General features: G+C 40.0%; 1 protein-coding gene across 1 annotated transcript; it reads left to right on the forward strand.

Moving 5' to 3' along the window:
* Positions 1–22,325: 22,325 nt before the first annotated feature.
* On the forward strand, positions 22,326–23,330 carry LOC128518007 (trace amine-associated receptor 13c-like). The gene has a single exon (XM_053491125.1). It carries the CDS (start codon positions 22,326–22,328, stop codon positions 23,328–23,330), a length of 1,005 nt encoding a protein of 334 aa, XP_053347100.1.
* Positions 23,331–23,742: the final 412 nt, after the last annotated feature.

Consider the following 23,742-nt stretch of genomic DNA (forward strand, 5'->3'; position numbering starts at 1 on the left):
AATAGTGTCGATGCCATATGCTTTTTTTTTTTCATTGAAAGGCATATGGAGGTCAATAGGTGTCCAGGTGTGACTTGGTGGTTCCAACAGACAAAGCATCTGTTTCCAACCGGGAAAGCCATCCAGAGGAGTGTCTGGGAAACACCCACCTGCCACCGCATCGTTAAGAGCTGAGAGGAGCTGGTTAGTCCAATCATGAGGAGTGCCAGTCAAGGCACTCAGGAGCTGCTGCCCACACTAGGCCTATTCAGCCACTCTGCCCACTTCATCATTGGGCACTGCCCACAGACCTGTATACTTTCCCTCCTTTTCATTTTTCCCTTTCCCCCTCCTCCTCTAAAAGCTTTCATTCCCCCTAAATAAAATTACCCCTTTTCTGTCATTGTGGTGCCACCCATGCATCAAACTCATTACAACATATAAATGCTTAAAACACAAAGTTAGCATTACTCACATCGCAGAAACATTTTATTTACATGTTTATTAGGCATTATCTTAGGTGTGCTATTAATATGTATTAATATTCATATTAATGAACTTTAAATATTTTCTATTTACCCTGACAGAAATTAAAGAAATTGCAATAATCCCATCAGTCTAGGAAATAGTACATGGGAGGAGAAAGGTTTTCTCTGGTTAGACCTTTTTAGTTTCAACACAGTATTACATCTGTCATGTTGTAATTCAAATAAGGGAGGCGTGATCAAATACTAAAGTATAAAAGCCCCAGAGCTGCCTAAAATATAAGTCATATAATTAGGACTTTTTACAATTAATGTTTAGTTAGACTTGGACAAGACTGTTTACAGCACTGAAATGCTTTATTCATGAATCTGACAGAGTTTAATCAGTCTAATCGCTGTGTGCTTTTGTCCTGTCCAGAGAGAACTGTATCTACTGCAATTTATTACTTACTTTATGCTTGTTTAGCTGCTTTGGTTCTGATAACAGTGTGTGGGAATCTGCTCATCATAATCTCTGTTATTCATTTCAAGAAGCTTCACACACCAACCAACATGCTTGTGCTCTCACTGGCTGTGTCAGATTTCCTCGTTGGCATTTTTTTAATGCCACCAATGTTTATCTGGACTATTGAGTCATGCTGGATTTTTGGGAGAGTTTTATGCACACTCTACTGGCAGATTACTGGTTTTCTTACAATATCAAGCAACATTATAGCTCTAATTGCTGTGGATCGGTATTTGGCTCTCTCAAAGCCTTTTCTTTACATTAACTTCATCTCTGTTAGAATGACTAACCTTGTAATTGTTTTTAACTGGTGTGTAGTTGTGGTGAATACGGTAGCATCACTATATTTCAGTGGAAACTTTGAAAAACTTGTAATGTGTCCTGGCGAGTGTTTTCTCTCTCTAAGTGAGGTTTGGACTGTAATTGATCTTATATATTCATTTATAATTCCACTTTCTGTCATAATCATATTGTATACTCAAGTTTTTATGATTGCTAAGAAACATGCCACTGCTATCAGAGAGCTTAATAATCACACACGGCCTAAAACACAGAAAATCACCTCACACTCAATGAAATCTGAGAGAAAAGCAGCTAAAGTCCTCGGCATTTTAGTGTCTGTGTTTATAATGTGTTTACTTCCATATTTTATTTATAGTCTATTAGTACGTGTTACTGAACTACAGAAAGAGCCATTTAAGGAAGTTTTAATAGTGTTTTACCTTAATTCCACCATGAACCCAGTTATTTATGCTCTCTTTTACCCATGGTTCAGGAGGTGCATAAAATTAATTATAACCCTGCAAATATTTCAAACAGACTCTGCATTAATCAATGTCCTTTTATGAACAGTACTGTCAAGTGCTTTTTTTTTAACCCATCAACCACCCCGATGACTGTCCCTCATGAAGACCACTCCAGAAAAGCAAAGCCAAAACTTACCTCTGCTCCAGTTTTTCAAAGTTAAAAGCCTAAATAAAAGCAATTAAGATTATAGCCATTATAAAGGTTTTAAAGAGCATAACTGGCAGACACATTTCACTACCAACATTATTTTGCACTGTTTTACAGTGTAGAAAAAAAAATCTATATCTTTTCTGTCAATGTGTATTTTTTTTAACATAATGGTTATGGTAATGGGTATTCTTTTATCCAATGAGAATTAGTGTGGATTATTTACATAACTGTATAATTACATAATTTACGTAAGTGTATAATTAATTTACATATTTGTATAAATAAAATCATACAATGCAAAAACCTTGTTATGCAGATGATAGAAATAGTATTTGCTACAGAAGATTAAAGTATGGCTTAAATACAAAATACAGGGGTTGGACAATAAAGCTGAAACTCCTGATTTTAGACCACAATAATTTATTAGGTGTAGGGCCTCCTTTTGCAGCCAGTACAGCATTAATTAGTCTTGGAAATGACCATTACAAGTCCTGCACACTGGCCAGAGAGATTTTAAACCATTCTACTTGCAGAATAGTGGCTAGGTCACTATGTAATGCTGATGGAGGAAAACATTTCGTGACTCACTTCTCCAAAACACATAATCCCTTTCAGACAGCTTCCTCTTGCATCCACAGTTACTTCTGTTGAATGTGGTTCATCTTTCTTGGTGGTAAGCTGTCACATATGTGCCAGCGAGACAGTATGTCACTCATAATATTGTGTGCATTGCAACATTTTAAGCAAAACTGTGCCATTATTTAGCTAATTAAACCTTCACACTCTTACTAGTGGAAGGAAAATGTAATTTTAAACATTTGTTAAATTTAAAACATACAGTTAATGCTATTTAAATGCAAAGTACACTGTCATATTTGCAAATTCACCAGTTTAGAGTGTTATCCTGATGTCCAGGTATAATAAGACATTTTAAATATACAAATAAGAATGCTCAATGCAGGTTTAAGTATGTATCACCTTTCTTAAAGTCAAGTTGACTTTATATCAGCATAATAATAATAACAATCAATGATATTGAGGTGTCTCTGAGCACCTTTAAAAGGACTGCCAAATAGTTAGGGTGGCCTTACCATGAGTGGATTGGAATTCTCATACTCATGTTGTCAGGTGAGGTGCAATGTCCCACATTTTCACTGCTTAAAGAAGACAGAAAATTATGACTTGCTCAAGAATGAGATTCTGTTTCACAAGTGGACCTATAATGCCCAGATTGTAACTGGGCATTATAGGTCCACTTGTGTAACAGAGTGGGCCAACTCAGTTAGATTGCAATTAGGTGGCTTCAGCCATTCAAGGTGGCAGAACGAGTGACGATGGACTCCTCTGAGCGCTACCAAAAGAGGAACGAAAAGGATCAGGCATGAGACGGCCAGCAAACATCTGAGAGATCTGTGAAGTATGCTGGAGTGTGCATTAACCCTATGGGGTCAATAGCATCGTCCATTTTGGAGGGGGGTTTATCAGTGTAAGCATGCCCATGTCCAACAAAACAGGAAGGGCTTAAATAAAAAAAACAAAAAAGAATTTAATATTTTCACATAAATATTTGCATGCATGTAAGAATGTAACGTGGGGCTAATGATCTCTCTAACCCATATGTTTCACTGTTTCAGCAGGTCATATTTCTTTGCAAGAAACAGTCTGCTCTATTATCATACTGTGCGACGTGGAACTAAGATTGATATCTTGGTGGTCCCACAGGTGAAAGTCCTGCACCTGATGCATTCCACACGACACCATTCAGTGGGCAAGAATGCCTAATCCTTTTCGTTTCTCTTTTGGCAGAGCTAAGAGAAGTCCATCGTCACTCGTTCTGCCACCTTGAATGGCATGAGGCACTCCGGCTGAAGCCACCTAATTGCAATCTAACTAAGTTGGCCCAGTTACAATCTGGGCATTATAGGTCCACTTGTGAAACAGAATTTCATTCTTGAGCAAGTCATAATTTTCTATGTCTTCTTTAAGCAGTGAAAATGTGGGACGTTGCACCTCACCTGATAACATGAGTATGAGAATGTCAATCCACTCATGGTAAGACCACCCTACCTATTTGGCACCTTAGAATAAACAGCACAATAATGATAGAAAAGGTCTAGGACTGTTTTCACTAACCAGGGATCCACACGAACAGCGCCCGTTAACTCCATTGCCCATTAGCGTACCCTTTGAAGAATTGCCAACTGGTCAGTCCACTGCCTAAATCAGTAAAAAGGCATGAATACATCCGTAAGATTATCGATTATGCCATGCATTACCCTGAGGCCTTCCCCCTATGAAAAGCCAACTCAAATAACATTGCAGACAGCTGTTATAACTTTCCAGTAGAGTGGGTCAAGGTATACCTTTTATGAGTAAGCAAATGTATGATATGTGCCGACTGTTGCAGAGTAAACAGCTCTGCATGTCACTGTACCATACCCAAACAGACAGGTTAGTACTATAGAACGATTCCACCTGACACTAAAGCAAATTTTACAGAGGGTAGTGGACGATAGTAGCTGCAACAGGGACAGATGATTTTACATATCCTGTTTGCAGTCTGCAAGACACTGCATGCCTCCACCGGTTTCAGGCCCTTTGAGCTACCCTTCGGCCACTGGCAGCACAGACTGCAGGGCATGCAGTGAATGTCACCAAAGCTGGATGTCGCCAAAGAAGCCTGGGAGGAGCAGCCATCAGGTCAGTGACAGAAGCTGTTCAAAAGCTACAAACCAATATTAACAAGGTGCACCCTATTGTACAGCAACAGATACAGAAGGTACAAGGAGTGCAGAATTGTGTCTATGACCAACCAGCACAACTGCACAAGTTCAAGGTGAGTGACTGCATACAGCTGCTCTTCCCCAGTACTACCTGCAAGTTACTGGCCTGTTGGCAAGGGCCCCTTACCAGCTTGGAATGAGCCGGGCCAGTGAAATAGCGACAAAGCCGCCATCTGGTCCCCCGTCAGAGGATCTGATGCCCACACAAAATCAGGATCTGAGCCTATGCTTAAAAGTAAAGCGTATAAGTCTGTTCTCCACACAATGCACATAGTGTAGCATGGCATTGTTAAGGTGTCGACTAGTCCCTGTTCAAGCACCATTGTTACGGTGCCGAAGTATGATGGGTCAATCAGGTTATATAATGACTCCTGGCGGCTTAACGACATCACCACCTTCGACGAATACTGTTTAGCAGGTGACCTCCTCATCACTGTCTCCTTGCTCAGTCCTTCTATATCCCATAACTTAAACATAAAAAAGAGACATTTGGACAAAACATCTATGTCAAAGAATCCTCCAAAACTACTCCAGATCAAGGGGCAACCAGCTTATAGAATAAGGACCTTGACATTGATGATCAAGAATTCCATGCCATCCATTCCATGCCAGCCACCTAAACCATATACAGTTTAGTACACAAGTAAAACAAAAGAACGTTCCCCCAGAACCAAGATGCTACATACAACATAAAGTAACAAAGAACTAACTAGATAACTTAGAGACCTAATTAGCCAGCTAGCTGGGACATTATTACAGATTGACAGATTAAAGTTAACAGATAACTATCTACATTTTTATACTAAAGAGACAAAATAAAGTGCACGTGCAAATATGCAAACAAGAGCTACTGAAATACTGAGCCACTGAAATACCATGACATTAATTAAATTTCAATTCAATTCAATTCAATTTTATTTGTATAGCGCTTTTAACGATTTACATCATCACAAAGCAGCTTTACACAATCAAAAGAATTAAGTTTGTATGAAATGTGAATGTGTATGAATCAAAATTATATGATTGTCCCTGATGAGCAAGCCGAGGACGACGGCGACAGTGGCAAGGAAAAACTCCCTGAGATGGTAATAGGAAGAAACCTTGAGAGGAACCAGACTCAACAGGGAACCCATCCTCATCTGGGTGAAAACAGATAGCAGGGATTGATGTGCATAATAATATGCGAGACTGGAAGTTCAATATAAGAGGAGATGTGTAAGATTAAAGTCCAGTTTGTTCCTGGAGGCTCAGGTAGACTGTGAAAAATTCCAGTCCTAAACCATTGAGCGACTGAAGTCACAGGTCCTCAGAGAACAGCTGTCTGCATCAGTCGAGGACAGGACCACCTTCATGGAAAAGTGGAACCAACCCCAGTCACCACACGCATTCCAGGCAGACCACACAGGGGCATCCATGTGATGAGATCTCCAACCAGAAGCAGGACTCCAGGATGAGTTAAAGAGGTCCAGTGGGCAGAGTGGGTCTGGATCACTGGCAGCTCAGGAGCGACATGTATAGCTCGACAGAGAGATAGGTAGAGGAAAAAGGAGAGAGGGAGAGAGAGAGAGGAGAGAGCAGAAAAGGAGAGAGCAAAGAGATGGAGAAATAACAGTTAGGTATGGTCACAGTCGAACAATGTAAAAAGTGAAAGTATATTTAGTGCAGAGTGCAAGCAGAGACTCCGGCAGGACTAACTATGACAGCATAACTAAAAAGGGAGAGCCAGAAGGAAACACAGACATAAGGGCTTCCAGAGATGTAAGGCAACCAATCACCTCACCGTCAACAAACCTGAGTGATCAATGAGAGTGAGGAAGACAGCATCCAAACATACCAGTTCACCATAATACTCTACGTCCATGAGTCCTCCAGATCTGCTCCTTTACCTAAGGCTAATTCATTTATAAAAATGCTTGGCTAAATAAATAGGTTTTTAGCCTGGACTTAAACACTGAGACTGTGTCTGAGTCCCGAACACTATTTGGAAGACTATTCCATAACTTTGGGGCTTTGTAAGAAAAAGCTCTGCCCCCATTACAATACTTTGTGGTGATAAGTTGTGGTAGTGGGATGAGGAACAGTAAACAACAAGCGTTCCATAATTAGCAGCAAAGATAAAAAATAGTTTGTCATAATTAGCAATTGATGAATATTGTGCAAAAGAGCTTGATTTTGTTAAGCACTTTGGTCAGCTTGCTGAGAGAAATGTGCTATATAAATAAACTTTGCTTACTTACTTACTTACTTACTTACTATTTACAGGTTAGTGTATACAATAATTTGATAGAATTGATCAGTTTGCGTGTGTTTATTTATCAGTCCAGTCGCAATGTTTTAAGCTAGTTAAGTTAATCTGCGTGGTGTGTGTGTTTCTGTGTGTGTGTGTGTGTCCAGTCCCTTTTTGTTGTGGAAAAAAGCTGTCGCACGGTCTGAATGTGTGTGGTGAAGAGTGTGTAACAGGCTTCTACCTGGTTACGCACTCCTGGCCACCGGGGGCGCTGCGGGAAGCCTCTCCAGTAAATAAATAAAAGAAGAAAAGAGGCTAGGCTAGGCTGATAGCAGCAACAGATGATGCTAATGCTTACAGCGTATTGTGAACCCGAATGCGGGATGTATCTTGTCCTGAAGCGCATGTGAGTATGTTAAGTAAATATGTTTGTGAGTGCAAGGCCCATTTCCGCTTTTTATTTGTGTATTCCTCCTGCTGTGGTTACGCAGGAGTTTTTTTTTTTTTCTGTTTCCCGTTCTTAAAGGCGGATGTGCATCCGGAGGACAGTTGTACTGAATCAAAGCACATCCCGGGACGGTATCACTTTTTGTCCGGACTTTGTTTGAAAGATTCAAATTCAAATTTCAAATTCAAATTTTATTTGTCACATACAGAATGCTTAGACAACTGCCCGTGACCTTAAAATAAAAGACTATGAATAGAAAATAAATATGAAAAAAAACAGAAGGTAAATTTAACTAAGAAAAAATAAAATATAATATAAAATTAAAATAAAAAAACAACTGTACAGTACAAAATATACAATATAAGAAAAATATATTTACAAAAATTTTGAAATATAAAAGACAGCTGGAATGTACAGGACAAAATATACAATATGTGAAAAATATAGACAATAAGAAACAGCTGTACAATACAGATATATAGAATTTATGGACTTTTTGTGTGGGAATGAAGTTAAATATAAATTGAATATAAATGGAAATGTCACATATTTAAAGTGTTTAAAGTGACTTGTGCATCCGGGTAACAGAATGCCCAGGAGGTGTGCAAATATGCTTGAAAGTGACATATTTAAAGTGACTTGTGATAGGGGTAATTGGATAATTTAACTAGTGTCCACGAATGTGTAGTTGTGCAATGGACACTAGTGTAAGTAAATGTCCAGAATGTCCACAATGAGTGCAAAAACCTTGTGTGTGGATGTGCAAAATGGATCAGTACTGTGTGGTGTACTGATTAAGAAACTGTATTAGCTGTGGGAAGAAGCTTCTCCTCAGTCTTTCTGTGTTATTTATTGTCGCTAAACGACGCAGAAAAACTAGTTCATGCTTTTATCACCTCTAGGTTGGACTATTGTAATGCCTTACTGTCTGGTTGTTCAGCTAGATGCATAAATAAGCTTCAGCTAGTCCAGAATGCAGCAGCGAGAGTCCTCACCAGAACCAGAAGATATGAGCACATCACCCCTATCTTATCTTCACTCCATTGGCTCCCTGTGAAATTTCGCATTGATTTTAAAATACTACTCTTGACATATAAAGCATTAAATGGTCTCGCGCCGCAGTACCTGAGCGAACTGCTAGTGTCTTACGATCCGCCACGCCTACTTCGATCAAAGGATGCAGGCTGCTTGTCAGTACCGCGTATTATGAAAAATACAGCTGGGGGCAGAGCTTTTTCTTACAAAGCCCCAAAGTTATGGAATAGTCTTCCAAATAGTGTTCGGGACTCAGACACAGTCTCAGTGTTTAAGTCCAGGCTAAAAACCTATTTATTTAGCCAAGCATTTTTATAAATAGATTTTCCATAGGTAAAGGAGCAGATCTGGGGGACTCATGGACGTAGAGTATTATGGTGAACTGGTATGTTTGGATGCTGTCCTCCTCACTCTCATTGATCACTCAGGTTTGCTGACAGTGAGGTGATTGTTTGCTTTACATGTCAGGAAGCCCTCATGTTTGTGTTTCCTTCTGGCTCTCCCTTTTAGTTATGCTGTCATAGTTAGTCCTGCCGGAGTCTCTGCTTGCACTCTACAGTTAATATACATTCACATTATACATTGTGTGACTGTGACCATACCTAACTGCCATCTCTCCTCTTCTTCTCTTTCCCCCCCTCTTTCTTTTTCTTCTCTCCTCCTCTCCCCCCCTTTCACTCTTTCTCCCTCTCTCTGTCGAGCTACACATGTCGTTCCTGAGCTGCCAGTGATCCAGACTCCCTCTGCCCTCCGGACCTGTCTGACCCATCCTGGTGCCCCGCTTCTGGCTGAAGATCTCGTCACATGGATGCCCCGTGTGTCTCTTTGGGATGCGTCTGGTGTCTGGGAATGATTCTCTCTACCTAGAAAATGGTTCTGGCCTTGACTGGTGTTGGCAACTGTTTCTCTGGGGACTTGACAGTTCGATAGTTCAGGACTGGAACTTCTTACAAGTCTACCTGGGTCTTCAATAACTACCTGGACTCCATATTAACATCAATTAACATCAGCTATTATAGCTGAACTGCCTTCCACCCTACACACTGTATAAATGCAGATCATTTACTGCTTTCTGTTTCACCCAAATGAGGATGGGTTCCCTGTTGAGTCTGGTTCCTCTCAAGGTTTCTTCCTATTACCATCTCAGGGAGTTTTTCCTTGCCACTGTCGCCCTCGGCTTGCTCACCAGGGACAAACTGACCATTTTGATTCATACAAATTCACATTTCATACAAACTTAAATAATTCTTTTGACTATGTAAAGCTGCTTTGCGGCAATGAAAATTGCTAAAAGCGCTATACAAATAAAATTGAATTGAATTGAATTGAATTGTTGGCCTTCAGTAAGCGGAATTGCTTTCCTGACCTCAACAGAGAGAACAGTCAATTGTTGGGATGGCTGAGGTCCTTTACAATCTTCCCGGCCTTGGTCCAGCACCACTTGCTGTAGATTGAGTGTGGGTCGGTGTGGATGATGCACTCAGCTGATTGCACCACCCTCTGTAGAGCTCGTCTGTCCTGTATGGTGCTGTTCCTGAACCAGGTTGAGATGGTTCCCATCAGGATGCTCTCTATGGTGCAGAGATGGTGAAGAGATGCTCTGGGGCTCTGGTAGTTCCTCTCCTGCTTAGTGCTGAAGTCCACTATCAACTTCTTTGTTTTACTGATGTGTAGAAGGAGGTTGTTTCTCTGGCACCAGTTCTCCAGATTCCCAATCTCCTTCAGGTAGGCCCACTCATTGTTGTCAGAGATCAGGCCCACCACGACGGTGTCATCAGCAAACTTAATGATGGTGGTGGAGCTGGTAGTGGCCACACAGTCATATGTGTACAAAGAGTACAGCAGGGGGCTCAGAACACAACCCTGGGGGCTCCAGTGCTAGTAAGGGAGGCTGAGACATGTTCGCCCATCCTTACTGCCTGTGGTCTGCCAGTCAAAGAACTAGAGATCCTCTGGCATAGAGATGAGTTAAGTCCCAGGTGCTCCAGCTTGGTGGTGAGTGTGGAGAGAATTATTGAATGCTGAGCTGTAGTTGATGAAGAGCATTTTAACATAATTCCCCCTTCTAGTGTCCAAGTGAGTAAGTGATGTGTGGAGGAGATGAGAGATAGCATGATCAGTTGAACGGTTTGGACGGTAAGCGAACTGTAGTGGGTCAAGTGTGTCTGGTAGAGATGAAATGATGAAGTCCTTGATCAGCCTCACAAAGCACTTCATCACTAATGAGGTGAGGGCTACTGGGCGATAGTCATTGAGAGAAGCAGGATGAGGTTTCTTCGGAACAGGAACAATGATGGACTGTTTAAAGCATGTGGCTATCACAGACTGAGATAAAGAGATGTTAAATATCTCTGTGAAAACAGGTGCTTTGTAGTCTATCATTGTCTTTAGTCCCTGTCACAGGCTCCTAGAGTCACTCTGTTGGAGCTGTGACTCTAGTTTTCTTCCATAGCGCTGCTTCGCCTCTTTCACCGCCTTCCGGACGTTGTATGATGCAGCCTTGTACAGCTCCATGTCCCCCGACGCAAGACCCGCATTGTAGGCAGCGGTGTGAGATCTCGCGTCGCGGATGGATTTATCCACCCACGGCTTCTGGTTGGGAAATGTTCTGACAGTTGTTTTTTTGCACGTTATCATCCGCTAGTTCCCAATGAATTCCACAACCGCTTCTGTAAACACACTGACATCATCATCGGAGCTGTTTTGGAACATTCCCAGTCATCCAGTGTGTCCTGTAACGTGGCCCCCGATTGGTCCGTCCAGCACGCGACCTCGCTCTGAACCGGAACTTCCTTTTTCAGCCTTTGTAGGTATTTTGGCATGGGTAAGATGGCGGCATGGTTGGATTTCCCAAACGGTGGACAAGATTGTGCCTTGTAGCCGTCCTTGACTGTAGTGTAGCAGTGGTCTAGTGATATGCTGATGAAAGTTCGGCGCTGCGTGTTTGAGGGTGGCACTATTAAAGTCCCCCACCACAATAAGCCTGCGTCCCGTATGAGTACCTCATGCAGCTCACATAATGCAATGTGTTGCTTTGCATTATGTTTCTGGGTTAACATCTTGAGGCAGGATATAAACTGCGCTGATTATGACCAATGTAAACTCCTGAGGTAGATAAAAAGGACGACACATGATAGACAGTAGTTCCAGGTTTAGTGTGCAGGAGCGTGTAAGAGAAACAACGCTCGCACTGTTGCACCAGCTGTTGTTCACCATTAAACACAAGGCGCCTCCCCTTGACTTTCCTGAGTGCCATGTCCTGTCCATGCGATGAACCGAGAAGAACTCGGCTGGCTGGATGGTGTGGTCCGGCACCGCTGGGTTCAGCCATGTCTCGGTGAAGCAGAGGAGATTGCAGTCCCGAATGTCTCTCTGGAACTTTACTCTGGCCCTGAGGTCATCGAGCTTGTTCTCCAGTGACTGGACGTTGGCGTTTGAATAAAGCTACTTATCCACTCATTCCGTCCCTTATCTAATACAAGGGGTTTTAAAATGCTGATTACACCTTTAAATTTATGCAGAATAATCAAACATATACACAGGAATAAAAGATACTGAGTAAATATAATAAACTGGCACATTTTAAAGATGTTTAAAATAGCTGTCCATGCTGTATGCCTTTGTTTATTGAAAGGCACGTGCTCCGGAGGTCAGAAGAGCATCCCCCCCCCCCCCTTGTTTATTCTTGTTTATTGCTACACTGCTCACATACTTATTTACATCCAGGCCATTGAACCTTCTCTGCCATCAACTTAACTATTTGCACCCCCGAACTGCTGACCGATTTTATTTTTAATTTTTTTATGGCTTGTATAGGATGTCCCTTGTGGAAGTGACCACTTCCCACTGATTATAACTCTAACAGTAACTGAAATACAGCAATCACCCCCTAAATAGAAATTACAAAAAGCTAATTGGCATGCATTTCGAACTGCTTGCCAAGAGAGAATTATCGAGAACTATCAGGACCATGAGGACTCCATGAAGTGGTTGACAAACACACTGATTACAGCAGCAGATGAAACCATCTCAAAATCATCCACCAAACAATTCAAAAGGCACAACCCATGGTTTGACGATAAATGCAAAAACTTATACAGGCACAGAAAAAAGCTGTAAGAACACTTAATGAACATCCAACAGTTGAAAATCTCATCAATGTAAAAATCTGCCAAGCACAAAGATACATAAACGAAGCAAAGAAATGAAGCTGGAATCTATTTTTATCAAGCCTGACAAGAAACACACCTACAAAGAAAATATGGAATGTGATAAGAAGAATGAAAGGAAAAGGAGGTGGACCACAAGTAAAACATATAAATGAGCTAGATACCCTTCTAACCCAGAAACAAGAAATAGCAAACAGTTTAGCAAAAACATTTGAAAGAAACTCCTCAGCAGAAAATTACCACCCAAAATTTCGGAGACTCTAGGAAACGCAAGAAAGAATTGAATTAAACTTACGTACTGAAAAACTAGAACCATATAACCAACCCTTTACTATGAAAGAACTATCAGTTTTATTAAAATGCTGCCATGACACTGCAGTAGGATCAGACAAAGTCCATTACCAATTTTTTAAACACTTACCACAAAACATATTGTCCATTCTATTGGAAAACTTTAATAAAATCTGGAGAACTGGTAGTATTCCACCATCTTGGCTAGAAGCAAAAGTTATACCTATACCTAAACCAAACAAGGACCATACAGACCCTAACAACTATCGACCTATAGCACTAACAAGTTGTATGTGCAAAACCATGAAAAGAATGGTAAACAATCGACTTGTCTGGAAACTGGAATCCGATCATCAAATAAGTGACTTTCAGTGTGGTTTTAGAAAAGGAAGGAGCACTCTAGACCACCTAATAAAACTTGAGCAATATGTCCGTCATGGTTTTATTAAAAAGGACCATGTGGTAGCTGTCCTTTTCGACTTAAAAAAAGCATGCGACACCACCTGGAAAAACGGAATCCTAAAAGATCTACATAAAATGGGTTTCAGAGGCAACCTACCTACTGTACCTACCTTCATATCCAGTTTCCTATCTAACAGAAGCTTTCGTGTCCAAATAGGAAACTCTATGTCAGACTTGTGTACTCAAGAACAAGGAGTCCCCCAGGGCCTCTTTGTCACACTGTTCATGATAAAAATAAATAGCATTATAAATACTATTGGCCCAAATATACTGTGTAGTCTCTATGTTGATGATGTCTGTATATGTCACATGGGGAAAAACATGAGTACAATTGAAAGACACTTACAGTTATGCCTAAACAAAATACATGAATGGTCAATAGAAAATGGGTTCAGATTCTCTAAGACAAAAAATGTCTGTATCCACTTTTGCCTCCTGCGAACCCTGCATCATGAACCAGAACTATTCATCGACAGAGAACCAATTGAAATCGTCAAAGAAGCTAAATTTTTAGGACCGCTCTGGGATAACAAAATTACCTTCATTCCTCATATTAAGTCCTTAAGAAACAGATTTCTAAAAGTTTTAAACATCATTAAGTCACTAGCAAAAACTAAATGGGGCTCGGATTACACAGTATTACTGCGACTGTACAGACTACTGGTCCAATTCAGCTTGGATTATGTATCGTCTATGGATCCGCCAGAAAATCATACTTGCAAATGCTAGACACTGTCCACCACCAAGGACTGAGACTTACATTGGGAGCCTTCAGGACCTCACCAGTTCAAAGCCTATACACAGGAGCAAATGAACCACCTCTTCATATAAGATGCTTGAAACTAGCTCTCCAGTATGCAACAAAGATAAAAACAAATCCACAAAATCCATTTTATAATCCAATCTTCTTTCCACAATATTTGCATCTGTATGAGGCCAGACCAAACTACATCAAACCTTTTGGTATACGCGCCAGACCTCACATGGAAAACTTAGGCATAAATCTGGACATCCTAAGTCAGACACACTTTTGCCCAATACATCCTTGGAGTTCGGAAAAGCTTAATATAAATCTGGAACTGACTTATAATAAAAAGGCTGAAACTCATCCGTATATATATATTGCGTCAACAAGTCCTCGAAATAAAAAGCATTTTTCCCTACCATAAACCCATATACACGGACGGATCAAAAATGGGGAACCACATTTCTGCAGCAGCAATAACGGACCAACACCATTACGGAATCCGTATCCCAGACCTAAGTTCCACTTTTACAGCAGAAGCTCGAGCTCTGTTACTTGCTCTGGAACATATTAAAAAAGAAAGGGAAGAAAAACGCCTTACTATTCACTGATTCAAAATCCTGTCTACAAGCCTTGGAATCTATGAAAACAAATCACCCAATAATCACTGATATATTAATCAAGGCAAACCAAATACAGAAGAACCATTACAATATTTTCTTCTACTGGATTCCAGGACATAGTGGAATAATGGGAAATGAACAAGCTGACATGGCAGCAAGACAAGCTCTTACAGAAACAATTAGAGTATGCCAAATCCCACCCTCTGACCTTAAACCACTAATAAATCAATATATATTAAATAAATGTCAAGAAGAATGGGAACAGTATAAAAAGAACAAATTATTAGAAATAAACCCAGTGGTAGGAAAAAGAGGTTATCACCCCTTCGAATCAAGACACGACCAGGTAGTATATACAAGGTGCCGTATAGGCCATACAAACATTACCCATGCTTATTTATTAAAGGATGAAGAAGCCCCAAAATGTCAGCGCTGCAGAACTACCCTAACCATAAAACGCATACTTTTGGACTGCCCAAGTTTTAACACCATAAGAAAACAATTTCTACCAGAACAAGATTTAAAAAACATATTCTGCAAGGCAAAACCAGAAAAACACTTACAATTTCTGTCTAAAGTACACGTAAAGAACCAAATGTAAAACCCTGTACTTCTGACCAAGACCATGCTATTATGTGATCTATTATTATTATATCCTTTTAACTTTCTCACTACTCTCTTAATCACTTACATTTTCATAACATAATAAATCAGCTTAATATTTGATGTGAATCTTGCAATGAAATAGCCTAAGAAGCTGATATGGCAATAAATCCAAATACAAACAAACAAACATTTAAAAAACAATTATGGTTGACCAAAGTGCTTCACAATGCTAAAAAAAAAGATCACACACAATCAATCAATCAATACATTAAAAGTTGTCAAAATGTCTCAAAAACTCTGGCTAGTCTCTCTCTGTTAATGGTACACCTCACCCTTAACGACGTTCCTTGTATAGCTGTCATCGACACGGGCAGCACCTTTTTCCTCATAACCGAAACCATGTGAAAGAAGATAAAGAAACCGACTGAAAAATGGCAGTCAGCGAGGGGGCAGTCATTCTCATTAGCCAATGGCTTGGTGCAGGTTGCAATGGGTAAAGTGCATGCCCTAAGTTCCTTCCAGGGAGTACTGTAGAATCTGAGCTCTTTTTTTTTATTATGAAAGACAGTGATCTTGCATTCGCCTGCGTACTAGGGCTGGATTTTTTTAATAGAGGCTGGGGTAAAGATAAACTTTAGTCAGCGCTCCTATGCCTTCCCGGGTAGAGAAGGAGAAAATTTTCCACTTTGTACCTCTACACATGGCCAAGTTTCCCATTATGTGGCAAATCCATTGCCTCAAATATCAGATTCGACCAAATCAATAATCTCCGACCTGGTCAGCAACGCCACCCTGTCAGAAGAACACAAATATCAGTTACAGTAGCTGTTATTAGAGTGGCCGACTGTATGTACTGACAGAATTGGCCACACCATGGTTATAACCCATCATATTTACACCACCAATGAGAGACCAGTTAGTAATAAAGCATAGCCTGTTCCTGTCTACAAGCAGCAAATTGTGGTGGAAGAGGTCGCCAAAATGCTGGAAGCAAGGATCATTAGGCCATCTACCTCGCCATGGGCCGCCCCTGTTGTGCTTGTGGGGAAAAAGGACGGTGGGACTCGTGTGGACTTTAGGGCCCTGAACAGCAAAACACCACTAGATGGCTTCCCAATGCCCCAGGTCCACAAGATCTTAGAGGCACTCTATGGAGCAACTGTGTTCAGCTCACTAATACCTGCGTAGTGGAAAATGGATCTGAATAGCATCCCTAAAACAGCTTTTGTCACCAAAAATAGCCAGTATGAATTTATTCGTCGAGTGGGTGTGGACCTCCGAATGCCAGTCAGCCTTCGAGGACCTGAGAACGGCTCTTCAGAGCATGCCAGTTTTAACAGCCCCAGACTTTAACCACCCCTTTTAGGTGCACACAGATGCCAGTGACATCGGCCTAGGTGTAGTGCTTACCCAAGACCACGAGGATGGGAAACATGTGATTGCTTATGCCTCCCGAATGCTCCATGGGGCTGAAAGTAGATACTCGGCATTAGAGAAGGAGTGTCAAGCTGTGGTATGCGCAGTGGAAAAATGGCGTAAGTATTTAGAAAGTAAGTATCTTCCCAACCTGAGGCATCTGCAGATTGTACCAGCTTCAGTAAACAAAGGCCAACCCTGCAAGCATCCTGAGCTGGATTCTGCCTTATTATGGTTGAAGCTACACATCCTGCTTCTGTGCTCCCAGTGATCCAGACCCCATCTGTCCTCTGCACCTACTGACTCATCCCTATGCTGAACTGGACTTCATGTTAATTTAAAGAATTTCTGTTATATTGTACTTTCAACTGCATCACCCAAATGAGGATGGGTTCCCTGTTGAGTCTGGTTCCTCTCAAGGTTTCTTCCTATTGCCATCTCAGGGAGTTTTTCCTTGCCACTGTCGCTGTCACCCTTGGCTTGCTCATCAGAGAAATTTTATTCATTCATCTCATTATTATCTAGACTTATTTTTCTCACACATACACAATTTATTATTTATATTATTATTTTATTATATATATATATATATATATATATATATATATATATATATATATATATATATATATTTATTTATTTTTTCTTTTTTTTTTCTTTTAATTATTATGAATTTCTTTTATATTTGAGACAATGACCATTGTTAAAAGCACTATGTAAATAAAATTGAATTTATTTTAATTGAATTAACAGGGACAAAATAATGAAAGACATGGCAATGCCTCGGTTTAAATGGTCTTGAAATTAATTTCATTTCCTGATAGTAGGATATCTGATAGTGTTAACTATTCGAATGTCCTGATTCGTAAATATGCCAAGATATCTTATTTAAAACGTAATGATGTGTTTCCATCATCAGAAGACATGAATGAACAAATATATAATTTATAAAAAGTATTTGTGGATATGTATGTAACAACGCGGTTGAACACTGCTGAAGCAAACATGAATTTTATTTTGTTTTACAATAGATCTTTCATGATAAGTAAGTGTATATGTGCTTCATATTATTTTCGTAATGATGCCCAAATTTGTGCTTTGAAATTCATAGTAAGCTTATAACTCATAATCTGTTAGTGTTAACTATGCGAATGTCCTGATTTGTGAATATGCCAACATATATTATAAATAAAGCTGTTCATCACCATGCGAAAACCCGCAGCTCGTACTTTCACTTTACAAAAGGCAGCGTTTTGATCAAAAGGCTGCTAATCGTGCGTGATTTATCAAGAAAAATGCAGACATTCTTGGCCAGAAATGCACCAAAGACAAATACATGTACAGTACTGTATATAGTCTACTCGTGTTGTTTTAGCGCGGAAAGATTGTGTGTGCATGCACGGAGAGTGTTGATAAGTGTATGTGGATAAGTTGATAAGTGTATGTTGTTAAAGTATTTGTGGACATATAATTAGGAGAAAAATGTCAATTAAGGATGTCTTAAAACATAATGCAGTAACTCCTGCATATGTTTTAGGTGTTCCAGCTGATGGCTTTGTCAGAGTAAATCATTCTGTAACAAACCTGTAAATTTCCATGTAAAACAGGAACATCTGTATGAATAAATTGATATGATGAGCTATTGATCAGTGACTTATGTAAACGACTCAGTTCACATGTAAGTAAATGAAAAGAAAGTAAATGGCTGCGCTGTTTGGGAGAGGGACGTGCTAATGACAATTTGGTCTGCTGTTAAAGGCGAATTAACATAACAGCTGTTACGGTGAATGCTTACGGCAAATGCTTACAGCGTATCGTGAACCCGAATGCGGGATATATCTTGTCCTAAAGTGCATGTAATTATGTGGTTTAAGTTAATGTTTGTGTGTGCAAGGCCCGCCGTGGTTATGTTACACATTGCCGCTCTTTATTTACGTGTATTCCTCCTGCTGTGGTTACGCAAGAGGTTTTTTTTGTTCCTGTTTCCCTTTCTCCTTTGGTCTGTGTGTCTTTTGTCCTGCGACTTCTGCTCCCCGGCGTGTCAACACATCATGTGCAGTGATTGGAGTGGCGTTTGTAAGGAGGGGATCTTCGGTGTCTGCCGCGTGGCCATTAAAGGGGATGTGCGCCCGGAGGTACTAAAGCAAAGTATCACTTTTTTGTCTGGAGCTCAAGGACTCTGGTCAGTTGCTAAAGTGGACTCTGCGTGTGTGTATGTGTGTGTGTGTGTGCATGTAGTGGAAGGGCAAAGAATGAATGGTGTGCTCAGAGTAAATAAATGTGTATACACTTTTGTTTATGAAAATATTGTCGTCTGGTGGTCCTTATCCTACCCTGAATCTGTTAACGGCTAGTTTGTTGTTTAATAACGAAAAGCGGTCTGTTACAACGATCTCTAACCCTAACCCTAACCCTAGGTGGGTCCGATCAGCCACATTACTGGTGGCCTTGCAGGTGCAGTGTGTGGTGTAGATGGCTTTAATAAAGGGAAGAGAGACCCTGATGATCTTCTTTGCTGTCCTCAACCATTTCTTTTGTCTTGTCAACATTCAGAGACAGGTGGTCTTTACACCAGTACATTAGCCTCTGCGCTTCCTCTTTGTATGCTGACTCATTGTTCTTACTAATGAGACCCACCACAGTCTTGTCATCAGCAAACTTGATGATGTGATTCAAACTGTGTGTCACTACACAGTCATGAGTCAGCAAAGTGAACAGCAGGGGACTGAGCACACAGCCTTGGGGGCCCCAGTACTCAGTGTGGTGGTTCTGGAGGTGCAGTTCTGTACTGATCCAGTTACAGAGAAAGGTATTCAGGCCTAACAAGCTCAGCTTCCCGATCAGATGATGGGGATTATAGGGTTGAATGCTGCATTTGACTGTAGGTATCCTTATTATCCAAGTGTATAAGGGCAGGATGGTGTGTAGTGGAGATACTCCAACTGCACTGGGGTCAGTGTAGGGGCCAGCAGGGTCTTTATGTGTCTCATGACGAGCAGCTTAAAGCATTTTATGATGATGGGTGTGAGGGCAACAGGATGGTAGTCATTTAGACAGGACACAGAATACTTCCTAAACATGGGGACGATGGTGGTGGACTTGAAGCACGTGGGAACGATGGTGCTGCTCAAAGAGATTTTGAAGATGTCAGTGAAAACATCTGACAGCTGTTCAGCACATTCTCTAATCACTCTGCCTAAAATATTCTCTGGTCCAGGAGCTTTAAATGGGATGACTCTGCGTAGAGTTTTCAGCTGTGATAAGACATAGCACCTGGTCGTTTAGAGAGGGATGGTCTTCCTCCCCGTCATGTTGCTCTGCATGATGAACTGAGTGTAGGAAGTTGTTCAGTGCATCTGGAGCCATCACAGTCACAGGCAGCTGATGTTGTCCTGTGGTTTGTAATGGCTTGTATGCCTTGTCACATGCGCCATGTGTTACCACTGTGCCTGAAATGTTTGTGAATTCTCTGGGCATGTACGCGCTTCACCTCTCTGGGAAAGTTTGGCCCTTGTTGTTCTTAGGTCCACCTTGTCCCCTGCTCTGAAGGCGGAGTCTCGGGTCTTCAGAAGTGCACGCACCTCAGCAGTAATCCACAGTTTCTGGTTGGGTTGTGAGATGATGTTCTTGGGGACAGTGATGTCATCGGTGCACATGTTGATGTAGCTGGTCACTGATGATGTGTACTCCTCCAAGTCAGTGAAGTCACCGTAAGTTGTAGCCTACCTAAATATGTTCCAGTCAATGTTCTCAAAACAGTCCTGAAGAGCAGATATGGCAACTGCTGGCCAGGTTATCACCTGCTTAAGAACTACTTTTGAATGCCTGATGAGTGGTCTGTATGCTGGAATTAGTATAACAGACTGTATAGCCGAGGTGGGGGCAGGGCTCTGCCCGATATGCATCAGGGATGTTTGTCTAAACAAGAACCAAGATGTGTTTTCTCCTCTCAGTGCAAGTCCGCATTGATGGAGCACTGACTTGAGATTGGCATGGTTGAAATCTTCATACGACAATAAACAATCCATCTGGGTGTGTGCCCTGCAGTTCACTGATCTTTGCATACAGTTCCCATAGGGCCTCCTTAGCATAAGCACTAGGTGGAATGTATTCTTTGATAATAAAAACCATGGTGAATTCTGGGGGTAAATAAAAAGATCAACATCTAACAGTGACAAACTCCACCAGCGATGAGCAATAACTAGAAACTAGTACAGCCTGGTTCTTGCAGCAAGTCGAGGTCACATAGCTTTTCCCTAAGCTCATTGTGAATGTTGTTAACCAGGCTATTTATTTCCAAACGTGTCTTGCAGTGGTATATATGGACACCAGTTGCCCCAATGCATAATCTCCTCCAATGTCCTTGGATCTCATCTTGGATACAATCACTTTAATGATGCCCCATCACACTTATTCAGAATGTTTTTTCCGACCACATTTCTTCCTCAAAAGGTGATGGTTTACCACTATTCTTCCAGGCTTATGAATAATAAAATGTGTTTTTTTCTGTCTGGCAGTGTATATAGAAACCTTTTAAATAGCTTATCACAGCTTATTAATTGGCACAGAACCATTAATTGTGTTTAGCATTGTGGTTTTGAAATAAAAGGCTTCAATTTATAACCAAAAAAGTACTTAGGTTGACAGTATAGTGAAGCCAAAGTTACTATATCATTATATAGACAGTAACACTAAAGGCTTCTGCATTGCTTAAGGTCTAATGCATTGGAAGTGAGAACTGGTTTAGAACCAGTGTAGTAAACAGCAAGTCACAGAGCTTTTCCCTTAGCTCATCGTAAATGTTGTTAACCAGGTTTTTTTTTTTTTCAAAACGTGTCTGGCAGTGGTATATATGTACACCAGTTGCCCCAATGCATAATCTCATCCAATGTAATCTAAATACAAGGTAAAACAAATGTGCTATAACACAAAGCCAAAAATGCCATCTTGGATCCCATCTTGGATACAATCACTTTAATGAGCTTGAAGCATTTATATGATATCCCATCGCACTTATTCGGAATGTTTTTTCCGACCACATTTCTTCCCCACTGGTAAAGGCTTCTGCATTGCTTAAGGTTTTAATGCATTGGAAGTGAGAACTGGTTTAAAACCAGCGTAGTGAACAGCAAGTCTGTCTAAGATAGAACTTTATACTAGACAGACAGTACAATCTTTTTTTCTAAAACTCCACATATAATTTTTACTTTTTCCATACTACTGTTTGCTAAGCACATGTGATTATTGTGGTACACATGGTTTTTATTGTTTTAATTTCTTTGTTGTTGTTAATGTTTTTTTTTTTGTTTATTTTTATTATACATTTAAAAATATAATAATTATATATATATATATATATATATATATATATATATATATATATATATATATATATAAACTGTATTTCTTTTTAGCCAAATTCTTCCTGTAGTCATTTCTTTCCCTAAGGCATGACATCATATTTATTAAACTTTTGATCACATGTAGGGGGTGTGCGTGATTTTTTTTAAACTATAAAAACCATTTGCGCTATGCCATGATCTATATTTGATTTGACCATAACATAGAAAATACTTTTTTATTTGGAAAAAAAAATGCCTGTTTTCCTGAACCTTACAGAGTTTAACCAGTCTGATCGCTGTGAGCATTTCTCCTGTCTAGAGAGATCTGTATCTTCTGCAGTTTATATCTTACTGTATGTGTGTTCAGCTGCTGTGGTTCTGCTAACAGTGTGTGGAAATCTCCTTGTTATTATCTCTGTTTATCACTTTAAACAGCTTCACACACCAACAAACATCCTCATACTCTCTCTGTCAGTGTCAGATTTTCTTGTGGGGACTTTGGTCATGCCGCCAATGTTAATCTGGAGGATCGAGTCATGCTGGTTTTTTGATATGCATTACTGCATCATTTTTTTGGTGACCTCTTATTTTCTAACAAGCCTTTCTATTTATAATATTGCTCTGATAGCTGTGGAGCGATATTTGGCACTTTCAAACCCGTTTCTTTACACAGACACAATTTCTAGTACGACCATGTGTATTGTGGTTTGTTCTAACTGGTTTGTGTGCCTGGTGTATAACACAGCATTTTATTATTTCAATGGAAGCTTTACACATTTTGTACTCTGTCCTGGAGATTGTTATCTTTTTCTACATGGAATTTTATTTGCAATTGACCTTGTAATAACATTTATTTGTCCATGTTCTGTCATCATCATACTGTATACTCTAGTTTTTGTGATTGCTAAGAAACATGCCACTGCTATCAGACAGCTTAATAATCACACACAAGCTAAAACACAGAAAATCACCTCACACTTGATGAAATCTGAGAGAAAAGCAGCTAAAGTCCTCGGCATTTTAGTGTTTGTGTTTCTGGGGTGTTTACTTCCATATTTTATTTATAGTTTATTAGGTGATATTATTGAAATACAGGAAGAAACGCTTCAAAATCTTGCAGTTCTGGTTTATCTGAACTCCACCGTCAATCCGGTAATTTATGCTCTATTTCATCGATGGTTTAGAAAGTGTATTAAATTTATTATAACTTTGCAAATATTCCAGAAAGATTCTGACTTAATGAATGTTCTTTCATAAGTATTTCTTGGACTGGACAATTACATATTGGAATATATTTATTTGGTAGTTAAAAAAAAAAACCTATGTTGAAAGAGATGTGATTTTTTTTTTTAGATGTTTTAAAATATGTTTCAATACATAATATAACATTACACATATTAAACAGTGTCCCCTTTGTATACAAGAATACTGCAATACCTTATAATATATGCAAATATCAACTTTTACCTGGATCAAATGTGATGTGATATTCGAATATTTATTTGTTAGTTAAAAAAAACTATCTAGAAAGATATGTGATTTTTTTTAGATGTTTTAAAATGTTTCAATACATAACATTACACATATTAAACAGTGTCCCCTTTGTATACAAAAATATGTGCCTTATTCTTACCTCCTGTGCTGCCTATAGACTAGCACTTCCTAAAAT

This window comes from Clarias gariepinus, chromosome 2, assembly GCF_024256425.1.
Source record: "Clarias gariepinus isolate MV-2021 ecotype Netherlands chromosome 2, CGAR_prim_01v2, whole genome shotgun sequence".
Classification (NCBI taxonomy): domain Eukaryota; kingdom Metazoa; phylum Chordata; class Actinopteri; order Siluriformes; family Clariidae; genus Clarias; species Clarias gariepinus.

What these genes read in the sequence shown, in the direction of transcription:
- LOC128518007 (XM_053491125.1), top strand. Translation starts at nt 22,326, where the DNA reads ATGCCTGTTTTCCTGAACCTTACAGAGTTTAACCAGTCTGATCGCTGT.